Here is a 27,529-nt window from a genome sequence, read left to right as displayed (position 1 = left end):
ACACAGCAGGGAAGGAAGGGATTCAATTATTACCATTGAAATCTTCCTAGGTCACAGACTCTGGTGTTTATTTGCCATCCAATCTTTTCATAAGATTACATAGACCTAGATGAATGGAAAACATAAATATCAGCTTGATCCAAAATTTCTGTGGCTCCCAAGAATTTTTCAATGGTAGGATTTCAAGCCCCACTTCTTCCTGTGGTATGGTCTACTTAAGCCTTCAATCTGCTTCCTTTTGGGGCATACATCCTTAAATAATCTGTCAAAATGGATGGACGGCATGGATGAAACATATACATCAGTGTGGACCTCACAAAGCCCCTAACAAAAGCATCCATCTATAGGTAGATCCTGGTGGGGGTAGTACCCAATCTGCGTCCGGTGGTGCCATCTCTCAAACTTAGGCCCACCTGATCATTAGGTAGGCCATGCCTGTACAAAGATTTGGGTTGGTTGGTCGATTTCTATAACCTGTTTTGTGTTTTTTTTTTTTTTTTTTTTTTTAATAATGTTGTGAATCTATTGCACAGTCGGTTATCATATTTGCCTGTTTGTTTATTTGTTTAGAGATTCAATCTACACCATCCGATTTGCTTTTGCTATGATCATGCAAAGGTTCTCTTTGTTTCCACTTGGGGGCAAGTGAACTCGAGCTCTCAGTGAATATCGTAGGCTATTACGATAGTTTACCACCATTTTTTAATTTTAATGTTGTGAAACAGTTGCGCCATTGATTATCTTGTTTGTCTGTTTGTTTGTTTAGAGATTCCGTCTACACTGTCCCATTTGCTTGATTGGTTGCTATGATCTTGCAAAGGTCCTCTTTGTTTCCACTTGGGTGCAAGTGAACTCGAGCTCCAGCCATGTGAATATGGTATGCTATTATGATAGTTTACTGTCACTTTTTTCTTTTTATGTTGCGAAACTGTTGCGCCGTTGATTATCATATTTGCCTGTTTCTTTGTTTGTTTAGAGATTCCATCTACACCGTCCGATTTGCTTTTGCTATAATCTTGCAAAGGTTCTCTTTATTTCCTCCTGGTGTAAGTGAACTCATGTGAATATGATAGGCTATTATGATAGTTTACCATCATTTTTTTCTTTTTTCTTTTTTTATGTTGTGAACAGGTTGCGCCGTTGATTATCAAATTTGCCTTGTTTCTTCGTTTGTTTAGAGATTCCATCTACACGGTCCAATTTGCTTTTGCTATAATCTTGCAAAGGTTCTCTTCGTTTCCACTGGGGCAAGTGAACACGAGCTCCAACCTTGTGAATATGGTAGGCTCTTATGATAGTTTATCACCATTTTTTTTAATTTTTTTATGTTGTGAACAAGTTGCGCCGTTGATTATCAAATATGCCCGTTTCTTTGTTTGTTTACATATTTCATCTACACCTTCCGATTTGCTTGATTAGTTGTTGTGATCTTGATAAGGTTCTCTTTGTTTCCACTTGGGGGCAAATGAACTCAGCTCCAGCCATGTGAATATGGTAGACTATTATATTATTTTACCACCATCTAAAAAATGGTAGTGACTCCTCAACCATACACATGGCATAGTTGTATGACAATCAGATCATCCAAACTGCTAACCAAATCTTTGATGGAGATTCACTTAGAAATTACACTGAGAAGATGACATTAACCATGACCTTGGAATTTGGACCAGTCACTACTTTACTTTGACCAATCAATTTGATAACTTTCCAATTGGACGGTTTTGATTTCTTGATCAGCATGATTTTAGAGATAGGACCCATCCACAAGTTGGGTGGATTAGATAGCTGTATTGAATGCCAAATGTGAGAAGGATGAGTTACCACCATTATAAAAATGGTGGATTGGTATCATAAAAGTCTAGTCCGATGAGAGAAGACCGAAAGAAAGAAAAGAAAATAACCAAGATGTGATCATCCCCTTTTCCGAATGGTTTTCTTCATCAGAAGTGTACCTTTGTTCCAAAGGCAAACAACAGAAAACCCACTTGAAAAAAAATACCCACTTCTACATTTGAAATCCTATTCATTGAAAGGAAAACTTACATCACAAGGGTATCTAATACAACGGGGAAAAAATGGGGCAAAAGGAAAAAAAAAAAGACAGTCTACTATAAGTTGTGAAATGGAATACATTTCAATTTGTGAGTATTCATTGCACACCCACAAGCTGTAATTTTCTATCATATTTTTTATTCCTGAAATGGGATTCCTTCTCATATTCGAAGAACCATGCTCATCTCAATGGAATAAAAGGTTTCAACGGTTCTTGTAGAAACGTATTCATATGAGTGGAGAGGATTAGTGGAAGCTAGTCATATGTTCCACTTACAAAAGAACCAAAACCAACAAAAAGAATTCCCCACGTTTGTGCCCCTCCCATCTTATTCTGTTTTGATGTGTGACTAATCAGCCTAATTATTATTTAAATGTAATTGGATAAAAAGTGGACCCTTAAACCTCCATTAACCACAACTCCTGTCTTCATCAATCCGTTGCCTCCTCAAAAAAAAAAAAAAATTTGCTCTTGTTTCAAATGATTCCATCCCGTTTGCACTATTTATAGCCCGTCTATGGCAAATGACAATCTCATTCATCATCGCCCAATTCTCCTAAGTTTTGCTTGCTGTTTAAACATTAGTTTGGAGGAAAAATGACTGATAAGCTACGCTTAGCAATTGGAGTAATGGGTATTTGCTCTTTTCTCATTTTTCTAAACTGCCAATATCATCTTCTTTGAACCAAATGACATGTATTGAATATTGGTCTAATGCTTTGTCATCGGCATGTGGTTTTTGCAGGAAATGCTGCATCTTTGCTGCTTTACGCAGCACCCATGTAATTAGAACACTCATTTGTTACTATTCTATTGTTAAACTTTTAATTATTTCAAAATTTTCCCTTATATTTATATATGTTCATCCAGATTAACTTTCAAGAGGGTTATAAGGAAGGGAAGCACTGAAGAATTTTCTTGTGTCCCTTACATCATAGCTCTGTGCAATTGCCTTCTGTATACTTGGTATGGTTTGCCTATAGTAAGTGTCGGGTGGGAGAATTTTCCAATCATCAGCATCAATGGCATAGGGATTCTTCTAGAAATCTCATTCATCTTCATCTATTTCTGGTTCACTTCAATTCGTGGAAAGGCAAGATTTTTTTCTTTTTTCTTACTTTTATATATCCAGGCCTGTATCGAAATTCAAATTGATAGATGAGCATGTAGTTATTGATGTATGTATCTATATATACTTTTTAGGAGGTCTCAAGACCGGTTGAACCACAAGTTATGGTCCCCCAAGGGGATAACTTCCAACCCTTTTTGTGTGTGAGACATCAAATACTTCCACTGGGTTGGGCCCAACATGACAATTGCCTTTTGTAAAAATCAGTCAAATCCATTCACTCATAGAGTAGACCACACTTGTGTTTTTCTATTTAGCAATGGATAGACATATTTTCTATGGTGTAGCCCATCAGTAGAGGGGCTGAACTTATATTGGTGAGATTGGTCGTTGCATTCACTTAATAGGTTGAAAGTTATCAGTTGGATGGACCATATATAACAGTGGTCAAACTGGCTGGACTTGAGACTTTCTTATTTTTCAAAGAGACAATCAAGATGAATTCTTTGCTCCTTGTTATGAATTCTTATGTGGGTCCTGCGTCAAGTCCTTCACTTGTGTTAATCTAAGCACATGTATTTTACATGCAGAAGCTAGTATCATTAGCGGTGGCACTCGTAGCTATTGTGTTTTCTGCTATTGTGTTAGTATCAACATTCGCTTTGCATGATCATCGTCATCGGAAGATGCTTGTTGGATGTTTTGGACTTGTAGCTTCCGTATCCATGTATGGTTCTCCTCTGGTTGCTGTGGTGAGTTCTCTTTCTTATTTTACTTCCTTCTACCATGCACTACTCACAATTTTCAATCTTCATCATGTGTTGGTGGCTTCCCCTATTTCAGTAGAGTAGAGCTGCTGCTGTGTTGTATGATTTCCCATTTTCCTCTCTCCCTCTCATGTATGGGTTTTAGTTAGGGCTAGTGGAGCTAATAGCTCAGTGATACAGACCATCAGGTTGCTGAGCCCCCACTGCAGATAAGCTGTCTTGAAAATCTCATCTTTGGTGCAATCCTGAACTTTTTATTTGTAGCCTACAAATAGATGGTTATAAAGAGAGATTCAGTAACTGTCCTGATTCAACTTAAAGAAGGCAGTTGGTCAAGAGTTTTGGGGCGTGGTTTATGGAGAGTGGGACAGATGGTCTACTGATCCATGGTCCATGGACCATCCATTTCACATGCACCTAGGTGCATTTGCACTCTTTTGCATCGTTATCACTTATCTGGACCACCCATTAGCTCTGGTCCACTCTTCATTTGTTACTTGACAAAAATTACAGTAATTGAATGGTCGTATGCATCCCTGACTGAAACTATCTTCCACAATCTATCATTTCCACCCATTTTTTCATGTCACTTAATGCACAGTTTGTATCATCCGATCAATATATATGATATTTTAAAGGAAAACTATCAAGAGCGGGTCTTGCGAAATTAGACAGTCTAGATCAATGACATGATTGTCTACATGTCCAAATGCAATTAAGTGCACTGGAGGGTTTTTTTGCAATTAGTGAATTAGATCATTTCTCACCTTGGATAGGGTGAAACCAAAAGGATATTCAAGATTGGAAGATCCTGTCAGTTGTCCACATAAACAACGGTTAAAGTAAATAGACCATATTCGAAGGAAAATAGTTAAATGATGAAAGAATTAAAATATTCCAATTGTAGAATTTTTCTTGGATATCCCCCACCTACAGTGATGCCTCAACATATGAACAGTCTGATAATTCAAACGAGACTCCAGATTCAACATCCAACAGTTGTAGTCCAGGCATAATAAATAAATAAATAAAAAGCAATTGGCCGGGATTTTCTGTAGCAAATCTCTGAATAATATACCTTTAAACAGGTTTGCTAACCCACACGCGTACACTGTGTAAGACAGCCCATCTGTACGCCACCACGCTAGTCAATCTGGCACCTAGAGAGAAGATCCGAGACATACATTGGTTGGTCCCACCTTCTGCATTCCTCGTAAATGATCATCCCAGACCACTGATAAGGTGGGCCACATTTTATAAACTCTATCAAGATTTTCTAAGTCATACATAGGTTGGGGGATATGGAGATGAGTGGAACAGCCTTATTCTCCGTGAAAGCACATGTACAAACAGTAGTTTGATCCACTCGATGGGTATTTTGGATCTTTCACGCGTGTGCCACATTGGCACGTGTGATTGTGCCTAAAGTACAAAACAAATACACACGCACATTGATGAGAAAAGCTGAGTTGGAAATATCTCAAAAATAATTTATATGATTTTTTGATATGGAAATATGAAATGCAGAGGCAAGTAATAGTGACAAAGAGCGTGGAATACATGCCTTTCAATCTCTCCTTGTTCTCCTTCCTGGCCAGCACTTTGTGGATGATATATGGCCTCTTGCAACACGATCTTTTTCTTGCGGTTTGTATATCCACCCTCAACTCACAACAGCCAAATCATAAGATAGAGACACCCTTAGTGGACGAAATTTTCTTATCATGATGTGTTTGTGTCACATCAACTCCGTCCATCATTTGCATCAGCTCATCTTAGGATGTGAGCTCAAAAATAAATCTGACCCAAAACTTAAATGGGCCGCACGGCAGGTAAAAGTGGGGTTGAATGACTACCATTAAAAACTTCTTGGGGTCCGGCTGATGTTTTGTTTTTGGGTTTTTTGTAAACCCCTCCATCCTAGTGGAACTCCCCTTATGAACGGATTGGATGGCATGTAAACATCACATGGATCCCAGCAAGGCTTCAGTGGTCATCCTCAGCCCACCGTTTTCTGTGGCGTGGACCCAATTTACTTTGGATGGACCTGATTTTTGGGCTTACGTCCTAACATGGCAGATGGATGTAGTGGATTTTCACACACATCATGGGCTCTCTATAACACTTCTTGTAAGAAATTTGCGTTGGCCGTTCACCGTACATGTGGAAGGGATGATTCTAGATCAGGACGGTCCATGTAATGGGCACCACCGAGGATGTGAAACAGTTCAAAATTTTCATTACGTGTTCCCGATTTTCACCATCCAATAGAAGGACGGCTAGGATCATTCCTCTTGAATGAATTTCTAACCATGGACCATCCACGGAAGTGCACAAAAGGTGGACCGTCAATGTGGAAGGATGTCTGTATTATATGGTTTATTCCAATTCAAGACATTACATTAAAAGCCAGATTTGGGTTATTTATAACTGACAAACTGAAGTTGCATATCCGTTTGGCAGTCGCCGAGTCTGTTGGGCAGCCCATTAGGAATCCTGCAGCTGGTACTATATTGCATATACAGGAAAAATAAGAAAACTCCGGAAAAGCTGGACAAGCTGGAAATGGAAAAGAAAGGAGTGGATTTCAAACCCCTTCCTGAAAAGCAAGATCCTGAGAAGCTAGACTTAGAGAAGAATGGAGTTGGTTACGAATCCCATCCGCCCAAAATCAACGGCCTCAAGTGAAGACTGCTTGAAAGTCCAAGAACCTTTTTTTTTTTTTTTTTGGTTTAATCTAGTAGAGGTTTGCTGATCCTGCATCCGTGTGGTGTGTATGGCTTGTGTAATAAACATTCAGGCTCAAACCCTTAGTGGGTCCTGTCATTAAGATGTCCTTGACAGGAAAATCAGGTCGGTTCACTCATCAGGGGAGCCATAGTAGATGAAAGAAGTGAACGGCTAAGAAGACCTGGGTGTATTGGTCTATTTGTTTCGTAAATTATGACCCACCCGACAAGCATATGGTGAATTTTAGGCAGGTGTAAAAGCTCGTCCCTCACATGTGTTATAGTTTGTCACGTGTGCTGGCACATAGATGGGCTGGACTATGTATGCATTATTATATATTGCCATCCGCTACATAAAAGCATTGGAGCAGCGTTCCACTATTTATTAGTAATGTATGATGTATGCATGTGGTCGTATGTGTATATCCAATGCGGGTTGTTTCCATCGTGCATACCAGCTTTTAGATATGCACTTTGAATTTGGTCGTCCGCCTAACTTACTAAAATTAAATTAGATAAACAAATCGTCATTGTGATTGAGGATAAAATCATGCATTGTTAGGCCCAGTTTGGATTGTGGGGGTAAAACAAAGAACTCAATTAGTTTTTCATTGTTTGGACCTTTTCCAATGTTTGGATAATAATTAGTGGGATTGGATATAGCTATCATTAGCCTTTTACACGTCAAAATCTTATGCATAAGATAGGAAGTGAAAAGTGTGAGAGGAAATAAGATTTTAGGGTACATTTTAAATTCCACCCAAATAACCGTGTGCATCACCCCGAGTTAGGCCTCCGCGTTGCACCCTTCAAACTATTTCCATTTGTGTGGCCCGCCTAAATCATAGATGGGCCTGACATTTGGACACAGGCTTTTTTTTTTTTTTTTTTATAACCTAGTCACTCACACCCTCACATACACCCACACACCCGCCACCTTGGTTCTTCACCACAATGGGTACTCAAACCCATGACCTCATGTTGAAACTCATTTCGGTGTGACATGTAATGGTTGAAATTATTGATGTCTTTCCTAACAGTTTCCTTTGATATTGATCACTTGAATCACAAGTCAACTTAAATTTTTTTGGCCTGGGCTTAACATGGGATTGCATGAGTGTTTCTCACATACACACCCATAAATTTTCATTAAATCTCTGTTTTTAAACCGTTATGAGATGGATGTTATGAGATGGATGCCACCATGATCTGTATGTGAAATCCACTCAGACCATAAGATATGCAATTCCACATTAGGCCCAAGGCCATAAAATCAAGCTGACCTATGATTACCGCATCAAAGGAAAAAGTTGGGAGAGATCGTCCACCCTTGAATTTTACAAAGCCCACCGTGATTATTATAAGAAATCAACACCATTCGATGCCACACCAAAATCAACGCCTGGGCCCCAAAAATAGGCCCATCTGTGATTCCAGTAGGCCACACAATGGGAAACAGTTTTGAAGGTGAGCCCTGTATACTGTTTCCAATTGTGTGGTCTACCTGAATCATGGATGTGCCTGACTTTTGGGCCCTGGGTTTAACATGGGGTGATGCACCAAGTTGTCGGGGTGGATTTCACATAAACATCAGTGGGGCCTAACCAAGCCACCACCCCTTGCTAGCACGGCTTCACTAAGAAATCTAACTTAAAGGTATAATAATTTACTTAATAAGGTAGCTTATTTATAAATCTTTTCAAAAAGGTACAAAATGTAAATTACATACTAAAGTGTTGTTTGATAAAAACTTATTTTCAGCACTAACACAATTCATATCATTTGGCAAATCCAGATTCTGAAGTGCTTAAATTACTTTTCACTGAAAATATGGGTCATTTTTCAGCTCCCCTCCCTTAATGCTTAAGGCTGAAGCTGAAAGTGGTGGTGCATCAGAATCTCTTTTCACTTTTAACTAGAATATCCTTAAATTTATTTCAAAAATACAATTCAGCCCTTGAATTTTTCATGGCCTAACTATCAAAGAACATCATTAACATAACACCTACAACCCTAACTATTTTAATGTTCTTTGATAGCTAGATGTCAGACTATATGTATTAATTTACTAGTTGCAGGTGTTGATCCAACCCAACTCATCTAACCCGACTGCCTCCAACCCATCCCATCTAACCCGACTGGCCTCCAACCCAACCCAAATTGTGTTAGGGTTGAGTATCCAACACCTTGGGTTGTGCTTTTGTTGGGTAGCTTAGGTTGGGTTGGGCATCGGACCAACTCCTCTTAAATTGATTTAGGTTTGGGTTGACCCTCAACCCGACCCTAGCCACCCACGCTGCACCCTTGTATATGGTCATGACAATATCATCATGATCCTGGATTTCATAAGGTCCATCCATAGTTGCAAAAGCTACATGCATAAGGGGCTGTATGGGTGAGAAACTCACCCAGTCCTGATACATTGCTTCTGAAAACATGTAGGCCTACTGGGCAACCCAGCATTTGAGATCCAGTCTACTACTACAACCTGGCAAAATAGGTAAAGGGAAAGACGGTAGTTTGTTAAAATGGGAGAAACATGCACCAAAGCCATTCAGTAGTTTGTCAAAATGGGAGAAACATGCACCAAAGCCATTCAGTTTGGATTTTACGATATAGTGCAGCAAGACAACTCAATTGCTGAATTGTTGTCCAACTGGACTGCATTCTCTTCATACAACAGTATCAGTTGAAAAGGGGATTCGTAGATGCTGTACTCAAGGAGAAGTTGGTGCACAGCCAATATCTGGACACAGGAGATTAATGCACTCCTCGATGAACAGTAAACACTAATGATGGGAGATCAGTTTACACAGATTTTTTTTTAATGCAAACAGTACGCTGGGCCCTGAAAAAATCATGTTTTGACCAATCTCAATGCTTACTGATTTTAATCAAGGAATCATCAATTCACAAATCAAGATAAAGAAAAGAAAGATGAATGACGCAGTGCCAACCTACTCATCGACCTTCTAAGAACATGAAAATAACCTGATTCACCTCCTCTTTAATGCTCTGGTTAAACCAAAAAAAAAAAAAACTGGTAAAAAGAAAGAAAAGAAAAGAAAATGGCCTGACATTGAACTTACTGAAAAACATCTCATCATCATTGCAGTAGAACATCCATGGCACCTCTTGATATATTACGTATTGAAAGATGTTAGCTGAGAGGCGACCAAGTTGGTCATGCCCACCTGCCATCCTTTGCGATGATCTGCAACTGCAACCCACCAATTCAGGCAGATAAAATATTGACAGAGAAGTCACCACCAACAGCTTTAGTTTCCAAAAGATGGTGTGGACCCAGGTGGTTGCCTCAGAGAGAAATAGCAAATGCAGTTGCTGCTGTTTATAGTCTGCCAAGTGGTGATTCACCGGCGTAATCATCGACCAACCAAAATCCAAAATCATGGAAGCGCTTTATCTTCTTCTCGAACCCAGTGATGTAATTATTGTGTATGATGACATGTGAACCTTTGGTTTCCTGAACCCATGTCTGGTTTTTGAAGTACAAACCCCCAGAAGGGAATGCAGCCTGGGGCAGCAGATAAAGATCCACCTGCAATCATTGTGTTCATCCATTAAACATAGGCATAAACGGAAAAACGGACGAGTCTTTGGAATAAATGCAGCAACCCAAACACCAGATCACTATTTTTCCCTCCAAAGTGAAGCAAATTATAAATGATACAAGTGGATATTAGTCAAGGACACAGGCCAAAACTCAAACTTCAAGTACTGTGGACACATGGGAACAGAACTCTCTCTACCCCGGGAATCACAAGTATCCAATCAAATGCACATAGATCAGACCCACACAAAACCCAATTGGATGTTAGCTCATCTGGTATTAATTCCTATCATCAACTCCTATAGCGGCATTTCGTTGAAACAATACTACAGATTTCATGGCTCTGTGAATGCCTTTGTCTAAAGACTCAAAACTTATAAAGATGTGTCAAGGCCAGCATTTGTTCTCTTCACAGATTTAGGCCCTGTTTGGTAGATGCCTAGTGAGTTCATGTTGAGAGTAACTATGTACTCGAGGTCAAGATCTCCAATACACAAATACTGTTGACTAAAATGAGACTAATTCATTTTTAGGAGTTTACCATACAGGGCCTTATATTTTTAGTTATAATGTCTTGCAGTTGTAAAAATCCAAGAGGTATGATCTGCCAAATGGTCCCAAAATCATTGCCCTGCAGTATAAACAAGCTTTTACCCAATTATTCAACCAGACAAGCTCATCAAACCATTAACGAGAATCCCATGCTGGAATTGCTGGTGAACAACAGTATAGATTCCTCAGGTTCATAGATGCCAGGATCACAAAATACATTAAGATGACACCATATGTCCACGATGGAGGAGTTGACTCCAAAAGGAGAGCATTGTGGAAGCTGCCTTCACTTGCAGGTTTTGGTCCAATAGAGCAGAGAACAATCATATATGTTTCCATAGCCAGCATCATCTCCTAGATGAGGTGTTTAGGAAGGCGAAATTGGATGCAATAGCTTTTGTTGCATATATCAAGGCCTCCCCTAATTATCCCATTGGGTATTCAAATTTTTTATCTAGCTTCCTGTAATTTTGTGTGGAGATTGCTCTTGCCTGTTTTTCTTCTTTGTTTGCAACAAAAATTTTGTCAATTTAAAAATAAAAATAAAAATAAAAAAAGAAGAAGAAGAAGAAGAAGAAAAGAAAAGAAAGAAAGAAAAAGTGTCCATGGGGTCACCATGTATTGACACTTCAACCCATTGCATTCACATGATCAAACTGAGGAGACACTGCTCTTATACATTGACAAGTGAAGTGAAATGGTCAATTTGCCTGACTCAAACTAACCAAGTAGAAGTGCTGACATCTGGTATGTGATGGCACAAGTCCCCATAGACCTGGTATGTGCTGACTCATGTAAAAGTGCTGACTGCTGACTCATGGGTTTGAATTCTGGGAGAAGAGTCCAATTGACACTGCATCCACCACGCTCTCTCACCATATCTCTTATAAATGGTAGAACGAAAAGCATTGAGAAAGCAGCTTGACAACTAATTGGATTGACATTCAAAACATGGGCTTGAGTAGGAGACATAATATAGTTTCTAAAGCGTGAAGCAAAGTGGCAACAGACTTGGGTGTGTGAACAGGGAAGCATCTCTTTTTTTTTTCTTCTTCAAAAAAGAGAGGCTGAAGTGGAATCTCTGCTGTCTAAATTACAGCGAATTGACGTTGAGGCAGAAGTTGCTCCGCTTTCAAGCGAAGCCCTGTCCCGGAGAATTAGCATTATTCAGAATTTATCGAATATAGCTCTGGAAGACGAAGCCTCCTGGAGAATCAAATCCAGATTGAGATGGATTGCCGATGGGGACAAAAATACTAAGTTTTTCCATAACATGGCAAAGATGCTGGCGAGGGCGAAGACTATTCTAAGCATCTCTGATAACGGGAACAAAATCAACGATAAAGATGAGATCGAACGTACAACCATATCGCATTTCCAACATCTTCTCACCGATGAAAATTGGAAACGGCCGCTTCTAGATAATATAGCTTTTTCCTCTTTGGAGCAATCAGTTGCGGAGTCTTTAGAGGTCCTGTTCTTAGAGACAGAGGTCAAAGCTGCGGTTGACGCCTTAGGGGGGGATAAATCCCCAGGGCCAGATGGGTTCCCGATGAGCTTCTATCAGACCCTTTGGGAGGTAGTCCGTCATGATGTTATGACTTTTGTTCATGAATTTCACGCCAGAGGTAGGCTCTCCAAAGGATTAGGAGCCTCTTTTATCTCTCTGATCCCAAAAGTTTCAGGGGCCAGCTCGTTTTCTCAGTTTCGTCCGATCAGTTTGGTTGGGAGTCCCTACAAAATTCTTGCGAAAGTCTTATTTTCTCGCCTATCAAAGGTCATCGGCAGACTCATATCCCCTCATCAGAACGCCTTTATCAAAGGCAGACAGATTTTGGATGGAGCCCTCATTGCCAACAAAGTTTTCCACTCTTGTCATAAATCTAAGTCTCAAGGGATATTCTGCAAGTTGGACGTTGCTAAAGCATATGATAATATTGATTGGAATTTTCTTCTCTATATGTTGTCTCGAATGGGTTTTGGAATTAAATGGAGAAGGTGGATTAAGGCTTGTATCAGCTCTGCTCATTTCTCCATTATCCAAAATGGATCTTCGAATGGCTGTTTTAAGAGTTTCAGAGGTCTTCGCCAAGGGGATCCCCTCTCCCCCCTTCTCTTCATAATCTTTGCTGAAGCGTTATCTCAGATGTTGCTTTCAGGGCAGGCTCATGGTCTCCTGCGTGGTATTTCGATGCCAGGCCTATCGAACCCCATTACTCATATTCAGTTCGCCGATGACACCCTTATTTTCTCCACTGCTTCGTCGGACTACATTAGTAACCTCCTTATTTCCTTGCGTTGTTTTGAAGCGGTGTCTGGTCTTCAGATCAACATGAGCAAATCGAAGATCCTTGGGATTAACGTCTCCCAATCGACAACTCAAACTCTCGCCAACTTGCTCGGGTGTTAGGTTGATTCCTTTCTGAATTCCTTCGTCGGTCTCCCTTTGACCGTTGGACCTCCCCCAAAACATGTGGGACAGAGTCGTCAATAAGCTCCACAAAAATCTGTCGACATGGAAATGCCGATGTCTATCATTGGGTGGGCGTTTGACGTTGATCAAATCTGCCCTCTCTAGTCTTCCTCTATATTTTGTCTCTGTTCCGATGCCCGGCCACAGTTAGGAAGACGATCGATAAAATTAGAAGGGACTTCCTCTGGTTCGGGAAGGAGAACCAAAGGAAATTTCACCTGTTGGAGCGGAATGAAGTCTGCAAAGTTTTCAAGGAGGGTGGTGCAAACGTCAAAAATCTGAAAGTCATGAACGCTGCTTTGCTTGGGAAATGGGCTTGGAGATTTGCGACTGAAAAGGATGCACTTTGGACCTCGATCGTTAAAGGGAAATATGGTTCCTCTACAGGGGGATGGTGGCCGAAAGATTCATCATTTGGAGAGGCATCTTGGCAACTAAAAATCCGGTGATTGCAAACTGCAATTATTCTCTTAGTAATGGTTCTTCCATCTGTTTCTAGAAAGATCAGTGGGTGGGTGAAAATCCGTTGTTTCTACAATTTCCTCACATTTATCGTCTTTCCCTCGACAAAGACACTTTCATTAATAGATGTTATTCCTCTTCGCTGGCGCAAATTGTCTGGTCTATCAGATGCGTCAGGAATTTGAAGGATAACGAAATCATCGAATTCACGAATTTGCATGATCTCATATCGAAGACTGTACACCTCTCCGCAATTAGTCCGGTGAAGTTGAGTGGAAATTAGACAAATCTGGGCTTTTCTCTGTTAAGTCCCTGTATGCTCTCATTCTCCCTTCCCCGCCCTATTCTGGCCAAGCCAATCATTTCATCTGGAAATATCTAGCTCCTCCAAAATTCATTTGCTTTGGATGGCTTGCGGGTCGTAATAGAATTCTCACGATCGACAATTTGGCCAAACGCGGTATGCAGATAGCGAATACATGTGTATGCTGTATGCGGGATGCGGAAACTGTCAACCACCTTTTGGTTCATTGTTCCTACTTTTCTCCTTTATGGACTGATATTTGCCAGAGGTTCTCGATATATTGGTGTAACCCCGAATCAGCTGCCGAGCTCCTTGCGGCTTGGCATGGCCCTAAGTTTGGGAAGCTCAACTCCATCATGTGGCGCTTACTTGTTCTCGCAATTTGGTGGGCCATTTGGACCGAAAGGAATGATAGATATTTTAATGATAGATCTTCATTTGTTTCATCTGTGGGTGCCAGGGCTAAGAAGATGGTTATAAAATGGGCAATGAATGTGAGGGATCTGTCTAATTTTGATTTCAGTTTTCTAGGTTGTTAGGGCGCTTCTGCTATCTCAGCAGCTTCGCTCTTCTTTCCTTTTGGTTTTTGTCTGTTCTCTTTCCTCTGTATCCTTTTTTTCCTTTTAATGCATTTTCTTTTCGTTGCCTTAAAAAAAATAAAAAAAAATAAATAAAATAAAATAAATAAAAAAAAGTAGGAAGAGAGAGAGGATCCTTACTCTTGCTCGGGTGGTAGACTCTCAGGAGTTTCAACACCCGGTCAAGGGTTCGAGTATCCATAGGTGGTGAAATCCCACATGGCGTGAGTGTGTGGGGGTGGGGGTGTGTGTGTTATAATAATAATAATAATAAAGAGAGAGAGAGAGAGAGAGAGAGAGAGAGAGAGAGAGGAAGTCCGGAATGCGATTCAAAGCGGAGCAGCACTTAGAAGGATCCTGCAACTAAGCTTTATAAGGGCAAGTGAATGATTCTCTGATTGGATATCTAGTCAATTCTATCAACAAACGAGCCTAGATTGCAATTCCCAGGGAGAGAGTGAAGAGTGAAGTGCTGCACACGTGCACAAGATCCTGGCCAATCATTAGGTGGAAAACATCTAAATCATAAATCAGGCTCCCCGAGGCGGAGGAGTTCACAAGACATTACAATTCTTGAGGCTGAAGGGCATAGATTGTGAAATTTCTAGTGATTGTGATAAGATGCAAGGAACATTTGCATATTGTGGAAAGGAAAACTTGGCATGTTCTAGCTGCTAAGTGGATGTGCATATTTTTTACATGTCCATGGTATTTATGGATATTGGATATCCTTTTCTCTTAATTTTTTTTTTTTTTACTTTCGATGATGAAAACATAAACAAATAAACAGGCCCATCAGGTCAACAGATGGGACCACTCATACGAGGAAGATGGACAGTAAGAAAAAAAAATGGCAACCGCACCAATACTTGATGCACGGGTGGACCACCTGATGAGTTAACAAGATTGGGTTCGGGGACACAACAGGTTCACATGGAGCATAACCTGGTACATAGACTGGATTTTGCACACATGTGCAACAATGGCAGTTGGCATGTGCCACGATTCACCTCTGCAACCTCTCCTTGTGCGAGTCACCTTAGCATTTCTCAAGTAAAAACAAAAAGATCCAGATATTCACACTGAAATCTTAAAGCTCAATATTGAAGGCGTGATGTTTAATCTTGACTTCATAGAGTTATGGTCAGTATGGAAAAAGCTTGTAAGCTGATTCTGCAGTGGCCATTGGCTACCAGTAAATAAAGCTGCTTTTGGGGAGCTGAAACCATTCCCTCTTGTATCAATAGCCTCTTGTATCAATATCTTAAAGAATTGTGATCATTCTTTTGTTTGAGTGAGTTGTAATTTTCTATGCCTTCTCAGCACTCCATCAATAAATTTTTGTTTTCCAAAATAAAATAAAATAAAAAAGATGGAAAGTTAGATGAGGCATTGTATCATTTATTGTCTAGTTGTTTTCTGGGTGTTCTTAGGACTGTCATTTTGTCTCAACTGTTACACTTAGGCCACCAAGACAGACCAACATTTTAACTAACAAGCTGAGGCTGTAAATTTTCACCTATTATCTGCCTTCTACATTTCAGTTGTGTGCACTTGAATGATATTAAACTTCTACGTTTTTTTATTCTCTTCTATTTTTTCGTTTCTTTTGTCAATCAAATCTAGCAAATGCCGTTATACACTGACTACAGTCAGTATGCACTTTTATGACTGTTGTCGTCTTCTTTCTTGTTGAATACAGTTGCATCTTGGTCTGTCTGATTAATTTGGTAGTTCCCTGTGCAGAATTGCAATTTCACAAATATTAACTTTATATACAAAATCCTAACAGTCCTGTTGCATGCACAAGTCAATCCCCAATAGCTATGATTTATCCTCCCTTTTTTCTTTTTCTTTTTTTGAAGGATATCACTATGATTTATCAAAAAGACATTCGCCAAAAGCCACAATGACAAAACAATCACGTCTTTTGACAGAAGCCACAGAGACATATAGAAGTACCCTTTTTTCTCCTTCAACTTTCCCATGCCTTTCTACAACTTGTACGAAACCTATATCTTACTAATCAAAGAAAAAGAAAAACTTTATAAAATCTATATACCCACGTTTTCTCTAGGTTATTTAATGTTTCATAGCTAAGTTCCTCAGAGATCAGAAAGATGTTACTCATATAATAAGAGCTGGGTGGATGAAGTGGAGATGAGCCTCTGGAGTTTTTATGTGATTACCGAATACCAATCAAACTGAAGGGGAGATTTTAGAGGACAACTACAAGATAAGCCATGCTTTATGAACAGAATGTTGGGCAGTGAAGGAACAGCATGTTCAGGATGACTGGATAACTTTATTTGAAATGAGGGATGTTGAGATCCATGAGCGGCAACATGAGGAAGGATAGAATTATACAAAACCACATTCAAGGGAATTGAGGAGCAGCAACAATAGGTAATAAGATAAAGGAAGTAGTCTTAGGGCCTCTTTGGATATAATGCAACCAGTTTGATCGAGAAGTCATTTGCACCTGTTTGCAAAGTAGTGGATGCAGCACTAAAGTGTTTGCGTTTGTTTTCCCCTCCTCACAAGGTATTCGGTAATGGATACGGTGGCCGTAACAGCCACCACTGTTACCTTTACAATACAGGCTGTAACAACTGTTATGGCAACGGCCGTTACGGTCTCTTTTCTCATTTGAAGAAACACAAACACACACACACACACACACACACACAAAACAAAAACAAAACAAAAAACTTGTATCTGCCCTATAATGGCCTTTCCAGGGTCCATTTTTCCCTAATGGCCATTACGACCCTGTGATGTGCAACTAGTGTTCGAAGCATTTCTATTGCTACAAGTTTCATTGGCCTAGGATAAGGAAACAATATCGATATCACCAATAACTGGAAATGCAGGAAAACATTGGAGAAATGGTGGAATTTTTAGTAAACTTTAGGAAATGCTAAAATACACATATATTTGCATATTTAGGAGTCAAAAAATTGCAAAAATAAAAAATAAAAATACATACATAATAAGTTTTCATTTAATGGGGGCCTAAAAGCATATGTTGTCCGTAAGAAATCAGTCCAACCACCCCATTCATCCCATCTATCCATCCAACCATCCCATCTATCTATGCAACAGTCCAAGTTTCCATCCAAAGAGCCATCGATATTTTAGAATATCGACAACACATGATATCTCAACAAGAAATCGTCGACAGCTAGAAAGGAAAATAAAGATTATGGTCTCAATATCTCCCATGTTGCAATATTGATAATATCATAGACAAATTGAACATTGCATACAACCATGCGCTCATAAATAAACACACACACACACACACACACACACATATATATATATATATATATATATAAAATAAACATTTTTTTTGCAATACTGATACATTAACAACATTATCGAAATATCGCCAATACACTGGCGATACAAGCGACACCTGGAATTCACACAATCGAAAATATTGACAATACATTTGGCAATACAAGTGACACCTAGAATTTACACAGTCGAAAATACTGTCAATAACGATACATTTAGCAATACAAGTGACACCTATAATTTGCACAGTCAAAAATATTGGAGAAAAATTGGCGATATCGATACATAGGCGATACTTAGCGATACATAGCTGATACCTAGAAGCTTTTATACTACCAATGGTATTGGGATCGCTACCTGTGTTATTGGCATCGTTGAGTTAGAGAGAGGGATAATATCAGGGATATTTTAATAATATCAAGGATACTTTGAACAATGCGTGTAACGGTTGCCACCGTTACCTTCACATAATGGCGATTACAGCACACCATGCTCCTCAACAAGAAAGTACAACCTTTTCCTCAAAAATTTAAATGGAGATAAAAGAGTGTGCCTTTGATGTGACATTTTAAATGGCAATTCTGGAGGAAGAAGTTATTCCCTTTAAGGGATTGCAATCCAAACAAATGAAAATGCAATAGAAAAGCATTTTCCAAGACTTTTCTTTAGCAAAACAAATAAGTGCAAAGGGTTTACTTCCGCTAGAGCAGATGTCACTTTGTTTTTCACGAATGTAACGAGCTTGCTTCTCATCACCATTGTTGGAGTAAACCAGCTCCTTATCACACCACAACAATGTAAACCCAAGCCACAACAAACCTAGATCAAACCCTAGGTTTTAGAAATCCATATCTAACACGACTGTTAATCCGTATGCTTTGCAGAAACACGATAAACAAAGATAGAACAATATAATAAAGCAGATAACCAAACAACCACGAACACATGATATTTTAACATAGAAACCCCTTGTGGGAAAAACCACGGCACAAAGTGACAGAGATCTCAACTATAATCAAAACCTTAGAGTACACCACTCACCTTCTTCGATTACAGGATCGCCCGATCTCCCCTTACCATACGCAACCCTGGGAAAACCTTTTCCAAGCCCTTACAAATGTTGTAAAACATCTCACCTCGCAAACCCTTGCCTTTAGAGAGAAAATGTTCATCTGGTATAAACCCTAATTAAGAACTAGGCTTAAATACCTTTTACGCAAAAACACACAAACCATTGGTCACACCGCGCTTTCAACTGAGACTCTCAATCGATCGAAAAAGTCCTCAGTCAACCGGAAATATCACAGTGTGGTTCAGTCGACCCTCAAATTTCTCAATCGACCGAACTTCCCCCATGGCCAGAATAAAGGTAGAATGCAAGACATTCTGCACAACAACCTTTTTTGACTATACACTCTATGACTTAGCCATGTGCAATGGAAACCAAGAAGTACACTAGTTAGGAGTGTGACAGTTTTAGTTGAAGGCTCCAAATTGGCAACGGGAAGGCACAAAAGGACATGGGTGAAGGTAGTAAGAAAAGATTGAATGACTTATGGTTTAACTAAGGATATGAGAACAGGACTCGTGTAGCCAACCCCAATTAGTTGAGACAAGGCTTAGATGATGATGATGATGATGATGATGATAGTCAAGTTCCCCTAGACTAAGAGTGAGTCATATGTCTCTCATTTTCTTTTCTTTAACATTAGAAGAAAACAGAGGGTGTCCCATGGTAATAGGATAGTATCATATAAATTTATGGCCAATGTAGGCAGTTTGGTTATGAAGAGGATACTTACCATGTAATTCATGTGGGAAATCACCAATCTTGGAAAAATAAGGTTAAAAGGAAACATGCTTATTCTTTAACAGAAAACCATAAACAGAAACTGATTATTTAATAAGCTAACAAAAACAGAAGACTCTTTAATTTGATTATGCCCTGAAGAGAAAAGGTGGTTGTATTTTAATTGAAAAATAATCCAAAACAGGTTACCATGACTGCTGCTGCATTCATACCAACCAGTAACAGCTCCATGGATTTTCTATTAAACATGCATACACCCTTCACCCATCAAGTGAGACAACTGAACTTTAATTGTTTCCGAAATTTTAAGTCTACCACCTGTAAGAAAGCACAAAAAATGGAACACACCTGACCAGCAGTTCTATTTAAAGCCCAATTGAAGGCAGGCTGGTCATTTGACTTTGTCTTTTTGGACCATGGCTGAACTTGGAGCTCTTCTATCCACTTCTTCATCACTTGTTTCGCTCCATTTGTAGGGCGTAGGAAAATCATGCAGCTGCATATGTAAGTACGACCCTTCTTACCAGGAGGTGGCAAATCATGAGAGTGATTCAGGGGTTTCACCTATCAGTAACAAACGCAAGCATATGACAGTATGAACAACTTCCCAAGGATGAATAATAGCTTTCTGAGCAAAGCAGAAATGACAACAATTATGGAATGGCATTTCATTTCCTCTTTACATATACACATTGGAATTCAACTAAATAAGTAATCCAGCAGATGTGGGTTATTTATCCAAGCCAAAACCAAAAGACTAACAAAATCAATCCAAATGGATGTCTGAATTTGTTCTTTGTTTCTGGGTAAGGTAGGTTTGTAATTGTTACTAGGTACTCAGCGTCCAGATTTAAATGAAAGGTCATGGTACATACTGCAGCCATGTCATCGGTGAAGTAGACATCATGATTCCCCTGGAGATAGGGAAATGGATCCGCCATCCAGACCATATCAACATCATTGTACATCACATTATACCCAAGCTCCAAAATATGCAAGATGTGGCGAGGCCTGCGAGATGTAAAATTGAAGAATCCCTGTCAAACAAAATAAGATCAGGGGAAACACAAGAAGGCAATGCACTCAACACATCCACAAGAAAAGCAACTGAAGATAAAACCAATTCTGCACCGTAACGAAAACAAGTTGCCCAAGAAATGATACGAAAAAAGAACTGTCACAACAAATGTATCGAATATAGATTGTTTATTGGAAAATATAGAATATTTACACAAAATTTGTTTTCTATCAATAACACATTTTTAATCAAAGTTTCACAGCTACAAAATCCGAAAGGACTTTTCCTTCTCTTTTCTTTGTTTTCTTTTTCAATATAGGAAATTAGCAGCTTCGATCAAGAAATAGGAGAAAGCCAAAAAAAAAAAACATTATTCCATAAGCAACTCAGCTTCTACAGCCTTAAAGGGCAGATTGACTCATAAAATAGCCCCATGAAAGTATCCAACCAACCACATTGGTTTCCATATAACTAAAGAGCTGCTATATAATACCTAACCCAAAAGAAAAGCACCTTCAATCAGACAAGCATTCCGAATCTGTACAGACATGGCCCACCCTCCAATTATCCAGTCCATTTATCTGGTGGGGTCCATCCCAGATGGAAGGAGATCCACAAAATATACACATCGGACAATCCTAACAACTTGATAATTGGCCTGTATAGTGGACGGTTAATCACAGCCAACAGCCCATATGGAACGGGAAAGAAGTTCAATGATCAGATGGCTGGCACTGTCGAATGGAGGAGATTTTTAAACTGCCACCCATTCATGGTGGACCCACCAAACGAATGATCTGGATCACTGACAGATGACCCACCTGTACGGAATGCTAGTTGGAACGTAAATGTCGGTAATTCCAACCAAGAAATGTGCATTTCCCATTTATTTAAAAAAAAAAAAAAAAAAAAAAAACAGAGGACTTCAATTGATGTCTAATGTCTACAAACTTCAATTAGACAGCAGTTTCCATGAAAATCTTATATCATCTGTTACAGAGAAAATGACAGAGAGAGAGAGAGAGGAATACCTCAGAACCGAACTTATGGGCGGTCTGTGAATCGGGCGCAGGCGGTACAAGGACAGCATGACCGGGCCACTTCCGATTCACCTCATAGAGCGTCGCGTAATCCTCGGCGATGACCATCACCTTCTCCTGATGCTTCTGCCTGGAAATGCTGATCAACCAGTTGTTCAGAAACGGCAGGTACGGATGACTAACTGCGCATACGATAACGGTCCCGTTCTTGGCCACGAAAGCAGCAGCATCGGCCAGCGTGTAATCTTTCCACCTCGAAAGAGAGGATCCGCCGCTGGTGCCGCCCGAGAAGAGGCGACCTGGGAGTCCAATCCACGGCGAAACAACGCCGAGAACAACCATAAGGGACAGCAAGATGAGAAGGCTGGCACGGCCGAAAAGAGAGATGGACCTGTGATTGACGGTTGAATATGGAAGGGAGATTGGTTGGGAATCCACCAGAAGCTGCTGCTGCTGATGCTGCCTCTGGTGTAGGAACGATGACATTGCTCGTTTGTCGCTCCGTATCAATGAGACTGTTCGATGCACTCGTTGGAATTTTACTAGGACTCGAGGATTTTTAAATAAGGGAGAAGGACATAGAGATTTCAATGGCGGATTGTGATAAATCCGAAATGAAAATGGCGGATCTGATGGACGGATGGAAGAAAGCTTGGAGATGGAACGATCCAAAGCAGCTGTGCACTACGCCACTCTGTCCGTCGCTTGTTTTCTACGAGGGGAAACCAAAATGAGATCGGTTCCAGTACCCAACTAGGTACTGGTCGGTACTGGAAAAAGCTTTGTGGGCCACTATGATGTATGTTTTTATCGACACCGTCCATCCATTTTCCCAGCTCATTTTAGGATATAAAACTCAAAAATAATGCGGATCCAAATCTCTGGTCGACCACACTATAGGAAACAGTGGAAATTCAATGTCCACCATTAAAAGCTTTATGGTATGTTTGTACATCTTTAGTAATATCTAGGTAACTTTACACCACGATTGTGTAGTTCCCTGATTGCTTAGGTTTATTTTTCTTTCTTCTTGCTGATTGTAATGTATTAAAACTTTGATTGATAAAATTAGTAATCAAAATTTTAAAAAACTTTTAATGTAAATCACTTTATCACAATCACATTATGTGGAAAGAACTCCGTGGAAATATAATACTAGATTCTACACCTACAAGTACTTCTTTCGATCCACATGTAAAGCGATGTAAAAATTATAGTGATGGTGTATCACAACTTATTTGGGTTGTTATTATGGAGATTAGTTCAAAACTTTATGTTACTTCTTCCTGATAAATTAGACATATTTACGCTAGGCAATGTTTATATCCTTCAAATACATTTGTCGATGTACTTCATTTCGCTAATTTGTCTAATTGATTTTCTGATCATTCTCTTGATTTTTCAAATTGTGGAGAATTATTAAATTAAAAATATTTTTTAAAATAAATTTAAAAATCTTGAAAATTGTTTTTTTGCATTTGTTAACCAATTTACCTTAATTGTGTTTCGTTTAGTCCCACATTGAAAAGTTATTAAGAAAATCAAGCATTTATATTAAAACTCATCGCTAATTCTTTGTATTGAAAAATAAGTGTATGTCATGAGAGCAACCTCATACACAAGCACATGGCCATAGTGCAATGCGGTGTAGTGAATCTTTGATTAAACGGTTTTGGTTTTATCGGCATATGTTGTCTTACTTGTGCATGAGAAGACAAAGAGATGTTGGACACCTACCTATCGACATGCATTTATTGCACCGCTCGCATATGCCTCAAGCCACAATAAGCTATCTATTTTTCCTTTATAAAGGCATCTCATCTTTATTGAAAGTTTTTCTCTAAGTTCTCTCTATGCAAGTTTGTTCGAGTATTATTGAGCTCGTGAGGCTATAATCAAGAGTATATAAGATATAAGACATTTATCTTAAATGAGAGTTGTTGTATCCATAAGACAGACTTGGTATAACCCAATGCATTATGGATCGTCTTACTATGGGGGCAAATTTATCTCTAAGACAACAACCGTAACATACCCCAACTCTCTAAATTCTTTTATTGGTATTTTGTGATTTATTGTTTTGAATTTTCTAATATATCTCTATAATTTAGAACCAACGGAAGTCATGTATATATTACACGTGTCAGCATGGCACATAGGTACGAGATGTGACCCATTCATCAGAGCCGGCCTTCTATGTGTTTTCCCAAAAAATAAATCTGATCCACTGAGCATGTGGACCCCAATGCTGGAAGCAGGTGGATGCATTAGTAAACTTCTGCCAAGTTTTCTAGAGCCGGCGTTTGTTTTGCAAACTGTGGCGCATGTGGCCCGCCTGACCAGTTGATCAACATATAGTACGATGCTGGCTCGTGTATGGCGTGTATGGCGTTGCATCTTACCAAAGTCCTGCACCAAGGAAAAATCAAATGCCATCCACGTTGCCATCGGTTAATATAGTTAGTTGGACAGTGCACGGGACCATGGCCAATGCACTAAATTATCTGCAATAAGAAGCATGGTATACTGAGCCTGAACAAACAGCTGGTAATGTTTAGAGTATCCAACCATTAACCGAATAGGCCCAACCACAGGCTGAGGGAGTTGAAAAGCCTAACAATTTGAAGATCCAAAACCATAAGATCAATATATACACACACACACACACACACACACACACACACACACACACACACACACTGGAACAAAACGGGTTATGACAAAGATTTCAGATCAGGAAAATTTGGGCCATTGCCCACCAACGGTGGAGCTCATCCGATCATTGGTCAGGAAATTTTGGGACGTTCCCCACCAATACCATAGATACCAGAAATAATTCTATGACTTGAGTTTACGAGATTCAATTTCAAATGATCAAAAATATCCCCATCACAAAGTGATAATCGTTCCTCTGAATTGTTGCAAGTACTTCTACAGCATAATTTCTCATTATGCAATTTATAGTCTCATGTTCAGGTAAGCAAAACACCTGCAATCTACTGGCAGTTGGGTTGCATGACCTACATCGCTTAAAGGCCCACATCTCAACTCGCTTGAAGCAAATTCAGGAACAATGCACATGTGAGGTTGTAGAGTGCCGCATTTAGATGTTTAATGATAGAAACATTGCCTACAATTTAAGAGATGCATTTCACGGACATGATCAAAAGAGGATCGAGTTTGTAACAAAAAATAGTGGAAGCATGTTCAACTGAGTCAAGTTCCAAAATGCCATGGTGGTCTTCCATTTTTGCATGCTATGCTCATGCTATTCTCATTTTTGCTAGCGGCCCCACTGGCAAATTTATTTCTCAAGTCTGGCAAGCAAGGTAATTATTAGGACATTAAAAAACAAAATATAGGGGTACTTTTTTAGGTTAACCAAAATTTATCTTTTTTAACTAAAAAGGGAGAACAAAAAAAAAAAAAGGATTTCGTGCTCATCATTTGATGACTATTTCCCTAGGTACTATCGAGTACTGGATTTCAACCAATTCCACTTTAGTAGTGTGTAGCAAGGTCTTTTTTAACAATCCTTGAAGTTTCATTGAAAAATTCAACTATTTTCCCAATGTTTATCTATGTTTCCCAAAAAGTGCGATAAATTTCCATATACAAATGATACATCCCGTCTGATAATCGATACATATCTGTATCCCAAGGATGCGATATGTAATGCGATACCGATGTTTCAAACACTGGTACCAGCTAATATCTATTACGTGATTCATTTAATAGTTTCTAGTCTGCAGTGTAGTCTTTTGTCACAGGCAATACTTGTATTCTTGTACACTTGTACGCTTATTGTAGTATACATATGATTACAAGTTTAATGTGACCCGTGTATTTCTTGCTTTCACACACAAATGCCTGTCATTTAGCAATGCTTGATTTACAGACAACTAAATAGCGTAAATTACATGATCACTGAAAACTTGAGAACTCAACATTAAAGACTGGATAGTAATCTGCGACATATGGGCTACTCTTTTATGTTTCATTTTCACCATACCAACTGCTATCCTCACTGTCACTCTTTTTTGTTTCCTGGTTCAGGAAGTAATTGATACTTCTGGAGGGTAAGAGCCTTTTCAGGAACATGCTTTTGTCTGGTTTGAGTGATTTACTCTCTGAACTTGTAGAGTTGCAAGCTCTTATTTATTTATTCCTGATGCAATGAAAATTGTTCTGCTATCAGGTGTGGTGCTAGCTTTGCAATTGAGATTGTATCGGAACAATTTGAGGGGAAGAGGTTACTGGAGAGGCACCGGTTGGTGAATTCCGCTTTGGAAGAGCAGATGAAAAATATCCACGCGCTTTCGATAAAGAAAGCTGTGACCCCAGCCCAGTGGCAACAACAAGCTGAGTCGAACAAATCTCAACCTGCTACTTAGTAAATCTCCCTAATATGTGTTTCTTTGGTTGGTGAGCTTGGCTTGCACCCTAGATCATGGGCTGTTTACCATTGAGCTATGGCTCAAATATTTCAGTGACTGGGATATAGAATATGTGTGGCTCTCTGTGCATGATCTTCTGTAACTAACTGGCACTTATCAGAATGACATGCTTGAATTCCGGTGCTAATAAACAGCGTAAACTTCATGAAATTGCAACATGTTTTAGCTCTTCTACCTCTACGTTGCCTAGACATGTGCACAGTATGCAAGCTCATGTCATGTTCCCAACGTGCTGATTCTCGGTTCGGTTGGATATTCGACGATGTGAGGGTGTTCAACCACCTTAAAATGTTTCAATAGCAAATGCAGATATGGTACTTGCAATCAGAGGCCAGTGTTGTAGCATGTGATTATATGTTTGTGGTCCCCTATTGTCTGTTGAAATAAGGGGTTCTAGTTCTACATTCTGTGTACGGGGGTGCAATGTCTTTTTAGATGGGTCCCATGCCTTGAAAAATCATAGTTACAAAATCCCAAAAACTTGACTCACCTCCACTTTAACATTTTAATGTACAACTAAAATGTTTTTGGAGTGGTAATAAATATTTGAAATCGTTAGTATGTTAAATGTATGAAATAGCCACATGTATATGGATCTTGAGCTGATGGCGCGCTTTTTATTGGTGAGTGCTTCCCCTTATAAAGGTCATGACAGTTTCCGTGGCGTTATTCACTTTCATAATGTTAGGCTGTTGATAGATTGAGTGTCATTATTTTGCTTTTATTACTAATAGGCTGCTGATAGAGCAAGTGCTCTGTTCAAGTCGTGCTTAGCTGCATCCACCAGTTTTAGAACTATGGCACTAGGCAAGCTTGTCTGATCCGGTGGGCCACATGTGAATGGGCCATGGGCCAAAGAAGTCGATGATTGGACGGCATAACCAGTTACAAGTGGGCCACCATGTGAATGAGCTGAGCCAAAAAAGTAAACCATTGGACAACACTTGACCAATTGCTGTTTTTTGTTGGTTGAGTGTGGACTTGCCCCAACCATCCTATGTATAGGCCACTCATTGGAGGCAACGCGGGTCCAATCCCTTGCTTTCAGGACATGTTATGTAGTAGTCCTCTAGATCAAACAGTCCGGGTTACAACAAGCCTTCCCCATATATCATGGAAAAGCTATGTTGAACTTCCTATGCAAGGAATTGCGTAATAGGACCTGAGCCCTGGAGCTCGCCGGATTCAGAGCTCGGAAATTCTGTGAACCTGATAACCGAGTTTGGGGCATGACAGATATCACCTAGAAATTGATGGGGCCAAATGTGTTGTCTTTGACATCCTATTTCAGCAGCCAACGGTGGCAACTCTCTCTCTCTCTCTCTCATTGAAAAATTTAT

General features: G+C 39.6%; 3 protein-coding genes and 1 long non-coding RNA gene across 5 annotated transcripts; 2 read left to right on the top strand and 2 right to left on the bottom strand.

Moving 5' to 3' along the window:
• Positions 1–2,528: 2,528 nt before the first annotated feature.
• Positions 2,529–7,002, top strand: LOC131245050 (bidirectional sugar transporter SWEET3b-like). The gene is made up of 6 exons (XM_058244233.1): positions 2,529–2,690; positions 2,802–2,838; positions 2,927–3,149; positions 3,716–3,877; positions 5,420–5,539; positions 6,356–7,002. Exons 1-6 carry the CDS (start codon positions 2,654–2,656, stop codon positions 6,578–6,580), a joined length of 804 nt encoding a protein of 267 aa, XP_058100216.1. The 5' UTR covers positions 2,529–2,653; the 3' UTR covers positions 6,581–7,002.
• On the bottom strand, positions 3,261–3,712 carry LOC131245051 (uncharacterized). Its single transcript, XR_009170763.1, has 2 exons — positions 3,455–3,712; positions 3,261–3,423 (listed from the first exon to the last, which is right to left on the bottom strand). It is a non-coding gene; the product is annotated as an uncharacterized LOC131245051 (long non-coding RNA).
• A 2,468-nt stretch (positions 7,003–9,470) lies between the features above and the next one.
• On the bottom strand, positions 9,471–22,482 carry LOC131245049 (UDP-D-xylose:L-fucose alpha-1,3-D-xylosyltransferase MGP4-like). 2 transcript variants are annotated; one of them, XR_009170762.1, is made up of 5 exons: positions 21,724–22,482; positions 20,550–20,711; positions 20,023–20,238; positions 9,711–10,180; positions 9,471–9,636 (listed from the first exon to the last, which is right to left on the bottom strand). XR_009170762.1 is itself a non-coding variant. In XM_058244232.1 (4 exons), the coding sequence occupies exons 1-4, from the start codon at positions 22,216–22,218 to the stop codon at positions 9,971–9,973; spliced, it is 1,083 nt and encodes a 360-aa protein (XP_058100215.1). In that variant the 5' UTR covers positions 22,219–22,482; the 3' UTR covers positions 9,681–9,970. The 2 variants fall into 2 exon arrangements, 1 of the variants encoding a protein (XP_058100215.1); XM_058244232.1 differs by lacking the exon at positions 9,471–9,636 and having other exon boundaries at positions 9,681–10,180.
• On the top strand, positions 22,373–26,126 carry LOC131246259 (protein BOLA2-like). Its single transcript, XM_058246191.1, has 3 exons — positions 22,373–22,477; positions 25,789–25,811; positions 25,931–26,126. The coding sequence occupies exons 1-3, from the start codon at positions 22,373–22,375 to the stop codon at positions 26,124–26,126; spliced, it is 324 nt and encodes a 107-aa protein (XP_058102174.1).
• The last annotated feature ends 1,403 nt before the right edge of the window (positions 26,127–27,529 follow it).

This window comes from Magnolia sinica, chromosome 5 (genome assembly GCF_029962835.1).
Source record: "Magnolia sinica isolate HGM2019 chromosome 5, MsV1, whole genome shotgun sequence".
NCBI lineage: Eukaryota > Viridiplantae > Streptophyta > Magnoliopsida > Magnoliales > Magnoliaceae > Magnolia > Magnolia sinica.
The sequence above is the reverse complement of the archived record's forward strand: the minus strand, read 5'-3'. Positions and strand labels throughout refer to the sequence as shown.

What these genes read in the sequence shown, in the direction of transcription:
- LOC131245050 (XM_058244233.1), top strand. Translation starts at nt 2,654, where the DNA reads ATGACTGATAAGCTACGCTTAGCAATTGGAGTAATGG. An exon ending in CTGCTTTACGCAGCACCCAT is followed by an intron (nt 2,839 to 2,926) that starts GTAATTAGAACA and finishes ATGTTCATCCAG; the next exon opens with ATTAACTTTCAAGAGGGTTA. An exon ending in GTTCTCCTCTGGTTGCTGTG is followed by an intron (nt 3,878 to 5,419) that starts GTGAGTTCTCTT and finishes TATGAAATGCAG; the next exon opens with AGGCAAGTAATAGTGACAAA.
- LOC131245049 (XM_058244232.1), bottom strand. Translation starts at nt 22,218, where the DNA reads ATGTCATCGTTCCTACACCAGAGGCAGCATCAGCAGCAGCAGCTTCTG. An exon ending in CCCATAAGTTCGGTTCTGAG is followed by an intron (nt 20,712 to 21,723) that starts GTATTCCTCTCT and finishes TTTGTTTGACAG; the next exon opens with GGATTCTTCAATTTTACATC. An exon ending in TAAATAGAACTGCTGGTCAG is followed by an intron (nt 10,181 to 20,022) that starts GTGTGTTCCATT and finishes CAATGATTGCAG; the next exon opens with GTGGATCTTTATCTGCTGCC.
- LOC131246259 (XM_058246191.1), top strand. Translation starts at nt 22,373, where the DNA reads ATGGAAGAAAGCTTGGAGATGGAACGATCCAAAGCAGCTGTGCACTAC. An exon ending in CCAAAATGAGATCGGTTCCA is followed by an intron (nt 22,478 to 25,788) that starts GTACCCAACTAG and finishes TTCCTGGTTCAG; the next exon opens with GAAGTAATTGATACTTCTGG. An exon ending in GTAATTGATACTTCTGGAGG is followed by an intron (nt 25,812 to 25,930) that starts GTAAGAGCCTTT and finishes TTCTGCTATCAG; the next exon opens with GTGTGGTGCTAGCTTTGCAA.